The sequence below is a fragment of the Vulpes lagopus genome, chromosome 21 (genome assembly GCF_018345385.1).
Source record: "Vulpes lagopus strain Blue_001 chromosome 21, ASM1834538v1, whole genome shotgun sequence".
NCBI lineage: Eukaryota > Metazoa > Chordata > Mammalia > Carnivora > Canidae > Vulpes > Vulpes lagopus.
The window spans coordinates 5,666,639-5,681,076 of NC_054844.1; the positions used below are offsets into that span (position 1 = coordinate 5,666,639).

At 34.2% G+C, this 14,438-nt stretch overlaps 1 protein-coding gene across 2 annotated transcripts in view; it reads right to left on the reverse strand.

The window, feature by feature from the left end:
* The window catches only part of C21H12orf4 (chromosome 21 C12orf4 homolog), a 49,780-nt gene that overhangs the window by 15,855 nt on the left and 19,487 nt on the right, over positions 1-14,438 (reverse strand). The window contains exons 5-10 of one of the 2 annotated variants that reach the window (XM_041736616.1): positions 12,410-12,509; positions 12,185-12,306; positions 6,430-6,536; positions 4,620-4,817; positions 3,596-3,703; positions 738-812 (exon numbers count right to left, since the gene is read on the reverse strand). In XM_041736616.1, coding sequence (XP_041592550.1) covers positions 738-812; positions 3,596-3,703; positions 4,620-4,817; positions 6,430-6,536; positions 12,185-12,306; positions 12,410-12,509 — 710 coding nt within the window. Of the gene's footprint in view, positions 1-737; positions 813-3,574; positions 3,704-4,619; positions 4,818-6,429; positions 6,537-12,184; positions 12,307-12,409; positions 12,510-14,438 lie in introns of both variants that reach the window. The other variant, XM_041736615.1, reaches the window with a different exon arrangement.

A 14,438-nucleotide genomic window follows, 5' to 3' on the forward strand; every position in this document is an offset into this window, starting at 1 on the left:
TCATACAAACATTACCAAGGATCATCAGAGTGAATTCAATCTGGAAGAGGATCAAGAGCCTGAATTTCCAGTTGATAAGTGATCTATCAAAAAATAATAAAGGAAATTAAAGAAATGGGAAGCAGGAACATTTATGGGGAAGTGGAAATAAGAAAGATTCTAAATTATATGACCCATGTTCTTTCTACAAGTTCAACTGTTTCCATCCGTAGTGTTGTTTATATTGCAGAATAAAAATGACTTCTGCTTCACTTAAGAAACTAAGAAACAATGTATAACAGAAGAAACTTAAAATAGCAAATACAATCAAATTTATGCAATTGTTTGAACAATTTTTTCTTGTATAGAACTAGAAAGTCCAGTATTAGTATAAGAATAAAAATTTAGGGCAGCCTGGGTGGCTCAGCCATTTAGCACTGCCTTCTGCCCAGGGCATGATCCTGGAGTCCTGGGATCGAATCCCATGTCGGGCTCCCTGCATGGAGCCTGCTTCTCCCTCTGTCTGTGTCTCTGCCTCTCTCTCTGTGTGTCTCTCATGAATAAATAAATAAAGTTTAAAAAAAGGTTTAAATTGCAGAACATCCATGAAAGTATATTCTGTAGATACAATGTTGTTTCAAAGTGATACACTGACAAGCTGTTTTATAATGTACACCATAAGAACTTCTATTTCAAATCTATGATGTCTATGGATGTGATTATAAGAAAATCATAATTTCAAATAAAATACCACTTACCAGGTAAAATATTTAAATAGTTTCTGTCAGCATTTTTAGCCTTATCGTCACTTCCTCCATTTCGGTTTCCAGCATCTATTCATGAGATAATACAGCATGAAACAATATAACAACATATGAAAACACATTAATTCTACTGCTCTCTAAACAATCACAATAACAGCAAAAAGTTTACTTAGGATAGCTAGGTACAAGACATTCTGATACATGTTTTACATGTATAATCTCATTGGATTTCACAAAACCCCTATAACTACAACCTTATGAGGTAGGCACTATTACTATCTTGATCGTATATATGAGGCAACAGAGGGTTACATAAGTTAAGTAACTTAACCAAGGATGCACGGTAAGTGGTAGAACCAGGTCTTGAACTCACACAGATTCCAAACCCTATGGTCTTAACCACATTTGACTTGCCATCACCCTATTTTTCATCTGGGAGGCTCAGTGCACTAAATTAACTGCACATAAAACAACTTCGTTAGATAGTTGTAGGGTGGCCATCTTTATTTTTAGATTCTGAGTCATTGTTGTTGATATAACTTGTTCAGGATTACAAGCAAATGGTTAGTAGTACCAGGAACCACTTGATATTCAGCCCATTTTGAAATCTGTTACTTCTTATCTGACACCATATACAATTTATTTCAGATTTGTGAGGTTTTGTTTCAAATGGGAACTTTTTATTTAAGATATTCAACAGGCTTTCTTTCTTTCTGGAAGGCATGATATTATTTAGAAGGATAAATATTGGTAAAGTAAGATACATCACAATTGACCATATATTATACTTGGACACAAATTATTTTACATATGTACATCTATTTTTAATAGATTTCTTATAAGATTCAGATGTATTTTCTACTAAAACTCAAAAATGCAGAATGAATATTAGCATTCAAAGCAGCTATCTTTATGAGGGTATATATGTATTCCAATTAAGTACAAAACTATTTTGGGATGGCTGTCAGCATCAGAATATCAGTTGAAAACTGTCAGAACTTCAAATACGTAAACAGAAAATACCAAGGGAAATTGTATTTTCAAAAATGTTCTAAATCAAAGTAACTTAATATTTTTACTTAGTCACTACTTTGAATAATTCATATCACTGTACCTTGAAAATGTACATATTTAATCGATAGGGAGAGAAAGGCAGAGAGAGGAGGCTCTGTGTTGCCAGAATCTATATTGAATGTAATAGTCTGTTTCTCATACAGACCCATGCAACTGATAGGCTCTGAATAAATGTCCAATCATGGCACAGAAAACAAAAGAAATGATAAATAAGGACTCTAATTTCATTCACATGGGGGATGAACAAACAAAATCCCTACTAAAGGAATAAGAACAGTTGAGAGTCCATTCCTCTCTCCATGCTGAAATTGTAATACATTATAATACTAAGAAATGACGATTTTTCATTTAAAAATGTATATAAAATGGCGCAGAAAACAAAATTGCTTTTGGCTTGTTATTGTGGATTATAAAGAGATTCTAATGTAATAAACACAGTAAGGAAGATAATGGAATGCCTTAGAGTAAACAGGTACTTGAGTATCAGGATGTAAACGTGTAGAACACATACGTGGGCATGCACAGAAAAGGAAAAAACAGAGAAAGTATTTTCACAGAGCTCTTCTATGACAACATGTGGTTCCTTTCAGAAAGTTGTCTTTTATAGACCTGCTTGTTTCCCTGACTCACTTAAACCACAAAATAGTTGCTTGAACAAGAACAAAATAATACCATGATTTACACACATTGCCTTAACCATATGTGGTTTGCAAACTTCCTGTCATTTGCTGCACACTTTCTATCTCTCATAAATATACTTAGAATCCTCCTCCTTCTCCCACACCTGTCATGATCTCAATCTTCATGCTTTTAGTCACTGCTAAGAATAATATTAAGATGTTTCTGATCACATCACTGCTAGTTTGAATGAGATGGAGGAAGAAGATGGTAGAAGAATAAGAGGACACACTGGAATTTTCTTTTTTTTTTTTAATTTTATTTTTTTATTTTTATTTATTTATGATAGTCAGAGAGAGAGAGAGAGAGAGAGGCAGAGACACAGGCAGAGGGAGAAGCAGGCTCCATGCACCGGGAGCTCGACGTGGGATTCGATCCCGGGTCTCCAGGATCGCGCCCTGGGCCAAAGGCAGGCGCTAAACTGCTGCGCCACCCAGGGATCCCCACACTGGAATTTTCTGAAAGGCCCTCTGTTTGGATATATTTCCATATGGTTTTCTAACACAGCCTGGCTCTGTCACATATACCACACAGTGCCAAAGCAAAGCCACACTTCCCTAGAGCAGGAATCAAAACTAGTGGTGCTGCTATAGTATAGTTCTGGACATAGTAATTTTTCAAAAGAAAACTGAATCGAATCAATATCAATTCTTATAAGATTTACAATTGACTTCCTGCTACCTAAGAAGGATGAAAGATGGAGCACATTAAGTGTATGTTTTATGCTAACATTTACTCTCTCACTTCACTGCCCTTTTGAGGTAGTAATTATGTCCACTTTAGAGATATAGAATTTGTATCACAAGACCACCGACTTTCCACTGAGTACTTCAAGTTTAACTATAGAATTTAAATTTAAAAACAGTTTTTGCTAAGGTTATTGGACAAAATCATGCAAAAAAGGAAATTAAGAACAGAATTCAAGTTTCTAGAGAGCTTGAATTTTGTTCTTAATTTCTTTCTTCCATTTTTCCACCAATACAACTTTCTGTATTTTAGTAATGGTCCATATGTTATTAGAGTGCTTAAGGACAGAAAATACTAAAAGTAAAATTTTGAAAATTTTGAGTTTTACTGACCATGCGATTCTTTCAACTTACTCCTTCGCTGGGTTCTAGCATAAAGTACCACCTGCTGGACAACTTCCAGTTGCTCCTCAATTCGGGGAAAATGGAAGTCAGTACATTCTTGGCAAACTGTGGCAAAATCTAAGGGACCCAAAACATTTATAAACTACTAGAGGTGAACTATGAAATAGTATTATAGACAATGACAGCTAGGAGGAATAAAATATAAAATTCATAAGTGTGATTTCTTATACTTGTCCTTTCAATAATTATGTCTTAAATGAGGGGAAAGTGATTTTGTTTGAATCAGAAACCTAATCTCTCAATCACTTGAAAGAGTAAACAATTAATAGACCAGGAGATTTTCATATAATTCCAAACCGTTTTTTTAAAAATTCCAAACTGTTTTAAATAACAGTTACCTTAATGTTAAAAAATACAAGAAAGTTCTTATATTTATGATGGGAAATAAACTCCATTCAAGCTTCCTTAAAAAGTTATACATTTTAATATACATTATATATTTAAAAATTTTTTGCCTTTTGTATATTTTTATTGGAGTTCGATTTGCCAACATACAGTATAACACCCAGTGCTCATCCCATCAAGTGCCCCCCTCAGTGCCCATCAATAAAATTTTAAAAATAATCATAAAGAGTGAGTTGTACAGAGGGAACACAGAATTTTACCTAGCACATTTAAGAAATACGCTATCTAAAATACCTAGGAAGAAAGGACAAAGGGATGAACTAAAATTCACTGAGCCAGGATCTGCTTCTGAAATGAATACATTTATAGCTTGATTATTCTTTTTGTTATGCCTTGAAGCAAGAATCCTATAAGAGCATTGCTTATAATAGAATTTTAAGAAAAAGTAAATATCCTGAAGCACTTTACCCATGCTGAAGTATGAAAGATATCTAAAATAGTCATGGCTAGGTATGTGTGTTGCTTGGCTACTAGGATACTAGGGCTAACTAAAATTTTTGTTTTCCTGTAATCCCTTTCTTTGTAAGAATGAAAATTTAATGAAATAAATATGGTAATGTTGACTTACCTCTTTTAATACCACTATAGGAATTGATTCGATTATCTACTAGCAAAACGAGGCCACAGAGAGACGTAGAATAAAGTGATAGTGCAGTCTGGAGTCGATGGAGTTTCACGCCACTTCGATGATTTCTTTTGTGCTTACAAAAGTCCAGCATATCTGCTCTCAGCAATCTCAAATTATGCATGGTCTTCAACTGGGCTCCTGGGGGGTGGGGTGGGCAACAGTCCCAGAAAGAAACTCAGACAGCTGCAAAAATCCAGTATAACAGGATGCAAATCTCTATGGCAAGAATTCAGATAAATCTGTGCTATAAATAATTAGAAATAGGCTTTCCAATTTCCAATTCTAGTAACTATTCAGATTTAACCTATTTTTTAAAAAAATAATGTTATTTTTTATTATTAGCTAAAACAAAATGTATAGCCAACAAACTATAGGAGCAAAACATACTTTTTCTTTATTTTAAATTTTAGTTAATATACAGTGCAATATTTGTTTCTGGAGTAGAATTCAGTGATTCATCACTTACATGCAACACCCAGTGCACATCACAAGTACACTCCTTAATCTCCATCTCCCACCAGCCCATCCCCCACTACCTCCCTCCATCAACCCTCAGTTTGCTATCATTAAGAATCTCTTATGGCTTATTTTCCTCTCTATTTTTTTTTTCTTTTCCTCCTTTCCATATGTTCATCTGTTTTCTTTCTAAAATTCCACATATGACTGAGATCATATGGTATTTGTCTTTCCCTGACTGACTTATTTCACTTAGTGTAATACACTCTAGCTCTGCCACCATTGTTGCAAATGGCAAGCTTTCTTTTTTTGAGGGCTGAGTAATATTCCACTGTACATATATATACCACATCTTCTTTATCCATTCATTGGTTGATAGACATTTGGGCTTTCTCCATAGTTTAGTTATTGTTGATAATGCTACTATAAACATGGCGTGCATGTACCCCTTTGAATCTGTAGTTTTGTATCCTTTGGGTAAATACCTAGTAGTACAATTGCTGGACTGTAGGGTAGCTCTATTTTTAACTTTTTTGAGGAACCTCCAAACTGTTCTCCAGAGTGACTGCATCAGTTTGCATTCCTACCAACAGTGCAAGAGGGTTCACCTTTCTCGGCATCCTCACCAACACCTGTTGTTTCTCATGTTGTTAATTTTAGCCATTATGACAGGTGTGAGGTGGTATCTCATTGTGATTTTGATTTGTATTTCCCTGATGATGAGTGAGGTTGATCATCTTTTCATGTGTCTGTAAACCATCTGGGTATCTTCTTTGGAAAAGTGCTTATTCATGTCTTCTGCCCATTCTTAACTGCATTATTTGTTTTTGGGTGTTAAGTTTGATAAGTTCTTTATGGATTTGGGATACTAACTAACTTGTATCTGTCAGTTGTCATTTTAGTTTTGCTGCTTCCTTCACTGTGCAAAAGCTTTTTATCTTGATGAAGTTCCAATAGTTCATTTTTGCTTAAGTTTCTCTTGCCTCTGGTGACAGGTCTAGTAAGAAGTTGCTATGGCTGAAGTCAAAAAAGTTTCTGCCTATGTTCTACTCTAGGATTTTGATGGTTTCCCATCTCACATGTAGGTCTTTAATCCATTTTGAATTTATTTTTGTATATGGTGTAAGAAAGTGCTCCAGTTTCATTCTTCTGACTTGCTGGGAGCAGGACATAATTTGTAATTAAAAACAACAAGGGTACCTTGTACTCATATGCTAGGGATTTTTCTCTTACAGCATAAAAAAAGCTTCCCAAGATACAATAAATTATGCCTACAAAAAATGAATTCACTTACCTAAGTGAATGGTAAAACTTTCTTCCAACTTTCTCTGCTCCTCATAAATCCTTCCATTTGCTTCTACAGATTCTCTGAACTGACTCGGTTGAACTTTAATTTCCTCACTGAAATTAATAAAATTATTCAAATGCTTGGTCTATTTGTCAAGAACTTTTCTTGAAAGAAAGAAAGGTTTACAACGCAATGACACAAAATGAAAGCTGAGAGTACCACTTAATTTATTCCTAAACTACTCCTTAATCTATGGTAACAAGGGAGAAGCATAAACACCAAAATTTTTTTTTATATATTTTTTACTGGAGTTCTATATGCCAACATATAGCATAACACCCAGTGCTCATCCCGTCAAGTGCCCCCCTCAGTGCCCGTCACCCAGTCACCCCAACCCCCTGCTCACCTCCCCTTCCACTACCACTTATTCATTTCCCAGAGTTAGGTGTCTCTCATGTTCTGTCACCATCACTGATATTTCCCACTCATTTCCTACACCAAAATTTCTTAAAAATCCTTACTTGTTCCTTCATTTCCTTACAGTAAGTAATGCACATGATTATTTCTAGTTATTAGAATATCAACTCATGTGGTCTAAGAATGATTAAATGAAGTGATTTACATTTTAAAATGGCAAACTTAAAACAATATATCCTCTATCAAGGCTGGCTCGAGGCAAAACTAAAAATATAGATGAAGTATGGGACATCTGGGTGGCTCAGTGGTTGAGCACCTGCCTTCAGCTCAGGTCCTGATCCCAGGGTCGAATCCCATATCAGGCTCTCTACAGGAAGCCTGCTTCTCTCTCTGCCTATGTCTCTGCCTCTCTCTGGGTTTCTCATCAATAAATAAATAACTTTAAAGAAATAGGTGAAGTGATAGAAACAAAAATTTAAAATTAATAAGTCAAATAAAGGAATAATAAAAAAGATGAAGTTCATTTTGATGTATTCACATCTTCTATTTTTTAAATTTTTCCCTGTTTTTTTTTTTCCCTACTCTGTTCTTATTTATTTGCTCTACTCTGTTCTTGCTTATTTGCTGAAAAGGTTTCCAAATAGGTGCTGTATGATTGTATAACTGTAAATTCAAATTTCATGGTATGAAGATGATCTAAGTCTATGATAGTCATTTTGGACTACATTTTTGGGGTTATTCCAAACAGGTTACATTAGATTCACTAACTTCATTAGTTTATGTGGCAAACTAAAACATAAAAATAAATTTATATTAATAAAACTTCCTTATTGTAGGATGCGAAAAGCCACAAGAAAGTGTTGTTCCCACCCTAACAATAAGAAAAAGTCAGATAATCTATAAAATCATAACTTTTCTGAAATTTGAGGTAACATGGCAACCAAGTAAACTCAATTCTAAAGTGTAAAACCCCTCCAAGGGCAGACAGGAGACATAGTTTTCATTTTGGGCAGAGCATGGTAGAAAGGAGTTGCTGTAATTTAAGAAGTAAGAAGAAATCGCTAAAATATTAATGAACTCTTAAAGGCCAAGCATGGGCTAGCATGTAAATTTAGAATAGCTATGAGCCTCAGGCACAAGGGAAGTTTGCATGTACTTGCAAATTCTTTTCCATTGGCCTCCACCAGGTGTTTCCAAGGAAACACTGAAGTGTGCAGGAGACAAGAGAGGCACAGGTAGAAATTCTGAGAATGCTCCAAACCCAAGCCCCAAATATATGGGGCGTGCCCAAGACTGAAGCTTGAAAAAGACAACAAAGACCTGTTTCCTACCCCCAACTATAAGTCTAGCACCAAAGTCACAAACAATAATGGTCTATTGTTGTTACAACAGCATAGAGAGAACAACAGCATTGAGAGAGACCTCATGCTGTGGCACAGACCTGCAAAGACTCCTGAAAGCAGAGGATGGAAGAGAATGACAAGGAAAAATCTTCAAGAACCCAAAACCCCACTCTAAGTACCAGGTAGCAGCTTACTATAGTAGAAAGTGAAGCCTGCGGTATCACTGAAGGAACAGAAACCAAACTCAGCTCAACTACTGACGAGGCTGAATGACCTTCACATTAAGGCCCTGTTCATTTCTGGACATAAGTATTATTTATCTTAGTCTCTTCTAATACACACAATTTCCAACATTTATCTTTTTTAAAAAAAAGAGAGAGAGAGACCCCAAAAAAGCAAGCAAAAGAAACAAATAACTCATTGTCAAGAGATAAAGCAATTAACAGACACAGACTGAGAGATGACCCAGATACTGAGCTGCAAAGAAAAAGACTTTCACATAATGATGATAACTATGCTAAAAGATCTATTGGAAAACAATGCACAAGGACACATAAGGAATTTCAGCAAAAAGAGAAAGGAAATTTAAGTACTAGAAATAAAAACATGACATCAGATTGATGATCACAAATATCAATTCCTTTGACAGGCTCATCAGCAGATCACCAACTCATTTTATGACACCACCATTACCCTGATGCCAAAACCAAATGAAGATCTTATAAGAAAAACAGAACTATACATCATCATATACATAAGACATATTTATTCATTATTTTACAGTATATTTCCTTATATATGATGTATGTGAAACAATATATAACATGAATACTTACTTTATATAAAATTTCTAGAATACTAGTGAGCAATAAAAAGAAAAGAACCATTTATAAATGAAACATTAAGTCACAAAAGCATTATGATAAGTGAAAGTAAAACACAAACTACTTGTAACAGTTTGATTCTACTTAAAAGACATTCTGAAAAAAAAAAAAAGAAAACAGGGACAGAAAAATCAGAGCAGGTTCACATAAGTGGGAAGAAGAAAGGAGTAAGTTATAAAGGTAGAAAAGTGAAATGCCATATCTTGAATGTAGTGATGTTTTCATGACAGTTAAGTTTGTCAAAACTCATCTAAATGTAAACTGAAAAGAGATAAATTTTAATTTGTATAATTTACCCTTCAGTAGGCCTGACTTTTTCTTCTTCTTAGTATTGTAATTTTTTTAAAAATTTAAAGTCAATTAGCCAACTTATGGTACATCATTAGTTTCAGATTAGCTGTTTTGAAAAAGCAAAAATAATGGCTAAAAATAAATTGCCACTTTTATCAACTTCTTATAGGAATTCTATATGGAGTTGAGTTGAAAATAAGTTTCCGTTGCCCAAGGAAATTGCTATTAAAAGAAAAGCAAAACCCTACCTCTGAAATCAATAATACATTATATGTTAATTAACTGAATTTAACTAAAATTTAAAAAATTCATGACAAAAAAAGAGAAAAGAAAAACTGACAAAGTCACAGTAAAAACATTCTTTCCTAGGACTATTTGTAAAAGTAGTGTCAGCTAAAGGCCAATATGTATACAATGGAATTGATTCTATAGATTGAATTTCAGAAACTAGAGCAGCAAAGCAAGAGATAATGTTTAAACAAGGGGCGTTCTCAGCTTCCTGAAATGTGTGACTCTCCACATTTCTGATCACAACATACAGTATATACTTTATATTCTGGCTTAATACACACATTTTTTTATAGAAAACTTCATGCATGATGTGCTTTTTCTATTTTTTTTTCTTATTCTACTCTGCTGTACTCCGTTCCATTTCATTTCATTTTATTGCTGTTTTTAAAAGTCTGACTGGAAAGTAAAGAATCTAGAATGGTCCCAACAGACTGCAGCCAGCAGTTTGAGAAACACCACTGTACATTATAGGATACAGATGTTCCCAACCCATCTTTCTATCCACTTTCCCCTTTGTATTACATTCATTATTTTTAAAAATTTTTATTATTTTTATTTGAAATGAGGAGTATAGTCAAATATGTTAGTGTCAAGGATATTATTTCTAATCATAAAAAATTGTTTAAATATTTCTAAGGTGTTGTCTTGGAGAAAATAAGGCAAATGAAAGATTATAATGTTTGGATAAGAGGTGATATAGATATCAGACAAACAGCTTAGTGATAATTCATCCATCTGCCTATGGTCCACCCATCCTATAACTATTGAGCAGGTCTTATGTGCTTCTTATATTAAGAGGTAGACCCTTGGCAAGGATCTGAGTATACAAGAGTAGAAAAAACAGACATGACTTTCAACTTCAAGGCAAGACTAGTAGGGGAGACCAACATTATATAAATAAAATGCTATTTCTAAATGTTTAGGGCAAATATCAGGCGAATGCTGGGAATAGGATTATTACACTGTACTAGGAACATTTCCAGTTGAATATATTTTAAGATTTGAAAGAAAGAAATTCTCAAATATACGAGTATACAACCAGGAAATAACATAGGCACTGTCAAGCTCTAGGGCAATATATGAAACATAATGTCAACACCAAAGAAACAAATAATCCAATCATGAAATGGCCAAAAGACATGAACAGAAATCTCACAGAGGAAGACAGAGACATGGCCAACAAGTACATGAGAAAATGCTCTGCATCATTTGCCATCAGGGAAATACAAATCAAAACCACAATGAGTTACCACCTAACACCAGTGAGAATGGGGAAAATTAACAAGGCAGGAAACCACAAATGTTGGAGAGGATGTGGAGAAAAGGGAACCCTCTTACACTGTTGGTGGGAATGTGAACTGGTGCAGCCACTCTGGAAAACTGTGCGGAGGTTCCCCAAAGAGTTAAAAATAGACCTGCCCTACAACCCAGCAATTGCTCTGTTGGGGATTTACCCCAAAGATACAGATGCAATGAAACACCGGGACACCTGCACCCCAATGTTTATAGCAGCAATGTCCACAATAACCAAACTGTGGAAGGAGCCTTGGTGCCCATTGACAAATGAATGCATAAAGAAGATGTGGTCTATGTATACAATGGAATATTACTCAGCCATTAGAAATGACAAATACCCACCATTTGCTTCAACGTGGATGGAACTGGAGGGTATTATGCTGAGTGAAATAAGTCAATCGGAGAAGGACAAACGTTATATGTTCTCCTTCATTTGGGGAATATAAATAATAGTGAAAGGGAATAGAAGGGAAGGGAGAAGAAATGGGTAGGAAATATCAGAAAGGGAGACAGAATATAAAGACTCCTAACTCTGGGAAACGAACTAGGGGTGGTGGAAGGGGAGGAGGGCGGGGGGTGGGGGTGAATGGGTGACGGGCACTGAGGGGGGCACTTGATGGGATGAGCACTGGGTGTTATTCTGTATGTTGGCAAATTGAACACCAATAAAAAAATAAATTTATTATTAAAAAAAAGAAAAGAAATATAATGCATTTAGGTCATCAAGTACCATACAAGTCATGAATTAAAGAAGTCCTCTATTCTCCTTTTCTACCTTGTATACACTTCTATTATTGCACACATCATTCTACACAGTATTATTTTATTTATAGGTCTGTCTCTCTAGAATATAAGCTCCACATACATAGGAATCATCTTTGTTTTTCTGCTTAGATAGTGCATTGCATTTAAGATGTATTTGGCCAATGCTTATTGCACTGAACAGAAGCCAATTTAAAACAAGAGATAGTAGTTGGGGTATTTAGGTATATACACTTAAGAGATTTATAGCTAAGTTCTAGGGATGGGAAATCACTATTTTAAGCCAACCAATTAACCCCTCTCTCAAATAATCCACATAATTCCAGATAACACCAAAGGTGTTAGAAATATAAAATTATCTTGAACTGTTATTGGTAACCTAAAAATAGTTACGACTAAAAGGTACAATTTTACAATACACAAAAACTCTTACTAACAATGAACTTTCATCCGATAAGAACAATAGATGAGTAATACCTGAGGGAGCTGTTGTTGGGGTTTTTTAGGTCTTGATGAAGTTTTATCACCCATTCCTGATACTCTTGCTTTTGGATGGCAGTTGATTGTTTTAGTTCATTGGACCATTTATTTTCTAAGTCCTAAAAAGAAAGAATATACCAAGTGGTGAATTTTTTTTTTTTACAAACATTAAGTGAAAACAAAATGTAACTATATATCTAAAAATCACTGTATTTCACTTACTTGCTGGGATTCAAAATGCTGAGCAGCCAGTGAGTTTACATCTTGATCGGTCAGTGATTTTCCCAATTCCTGCATCACTTTTTCCATTTCGATGCCTTGTCTAAAACATAAATGAGTGCATCAGACATACTCATAAAGTCTTTAAGGGGTATGGCCACTCCATATTCACTGAACAATTTCTACAAAGCAAAAATAAAATTTTTCATTTATAGGAATATGTCCAGCAATGGCAATCAACTGTAATACCTGGAAAGCACTTTGAAGCCTTGGAAATGGGGATGTGGGAATACTGATAAGGTCATATAACACATCATTTGTCAGCTAAATCTTTACCTAAATTTAATGCATAAGTGAAATCAGCAGTCAAAATCTAGGCAATCTTTCAATTTCCATGACTAATGTTTGAAACTAGACTCCTTTCTCATCTGCAGATTTCCTCAAAGAAGATACTCCACAACTTCAGCTTTAATACATTTTCTACTTATATGCACAGGAGTTAAAGTGACTTCAAGCTTTGAAAGTTAGCTTATAGTATTGCCCGAAGCTGTCAATTAGGTTCTAAGAATCAAACTGGTAATTAAGTCACAAAGTTCTCTTTATGGGGGAATATATAAGATATATTCTAAAGATATGTTTTAGTCTTACCTTCTTCATTTGTGCAGAAATTAAACATGGTTTTCCCAGAAGAAAAACTAATCACTGATGTTAGAAGTTCAGACACTAGTTATTTATGGGAGAGAGGGGCTGTGATTAGCTGGGCCTGAGGGCCTTCTGCAGTGCTGAAAATACTCCATTTCTTGAGCTTAGTGACGGTTACATGGGTATGCTCACTTTATAAAAATGTAATGAAATGTACACCTACAGTTTGTCTTTTCTGTATGTTATATTTTAAGTTCTTAAAAAAATTTCAAATTAAAATATTATCTTCAAATATAAGTGTCTTTAAAAAGTTTGTTCTAAAATATACTTTAAACAAATGTGGAAAGAATAAAGACATGAACTAAAAGGATTTTACTGTCACTCTAATTAATTTAATTACTTTTAAAAGAGATCTTATGCTTATTTATAACAACTAATTAAGACACTTATATGCATATGATAAGTAAAAGTCATTTATATGATATACATTTATACATTTCTAGATTTACCTTCTAGGATTAAGTATTCAAGACCATTTAGTTTCTACTTAATTCTAATGCAGGTGACCTCATTAACTTTTTATAACTATTGGGGGCCAGGTGCTTGCAAGTAAGATTTTTATTTAAAGCAGAAAGAATTGCTAAACAGTTATAAATACAAACTTTGATATAAATAGATTAATATTTTACATTATGCATGTTCCCTCTAGTGGATAAAAGGTATCATTGCCATTTTTAAGTTCTAAAGATTCAAGATCTTTAAATATCAATAAATAAATATCTTTAAAATATTTCTACCTTAAATCTGGTTTGCTAACAGCAGCAAATTAATAGCAAGGAAAAAAAGACTAATAAATAATTCAACAAAAGAAATTCCATGAACATTTATTTCATGCTAAACGGGTCAGAAGTGAAAGTAGCTTATGATATAGTTAATGATACAATATGCATTTTCTCAGATTAAGATCAAAGGGAATTTTATTATATTTCTATCTAACTAGATATTGGCTCAGTATGTCGGGTCTGACAATTCTAACAATCTGAAAATTAACTTGAAGACTTACAAAAAGCTAACAGTCTTATAACAAAAAAAAAAAAACTTGGAAAAAAAACGATTATGCTGTGCTGAGAAACTGTCTTTTAAAGATGTAAAGTAGGATTAAAATGAAAAGAGAAATAGGAAAATGTGTCACTTCTGCTCATGCACTGGGTAAATGAATTTCGTGAACTTCCACAGATACCAATGAATTCCAACTAGCCTTAAGTTATACTGTTCACCTTTACAATTACCTACCTCAGAAGGAACATAACTTATTTTTCCCTTTCAAGCTAATAGTTTGGGTGTGTGGAGAATAAACTACAACCTACTGTCAAAATAAATGTATTTCAAT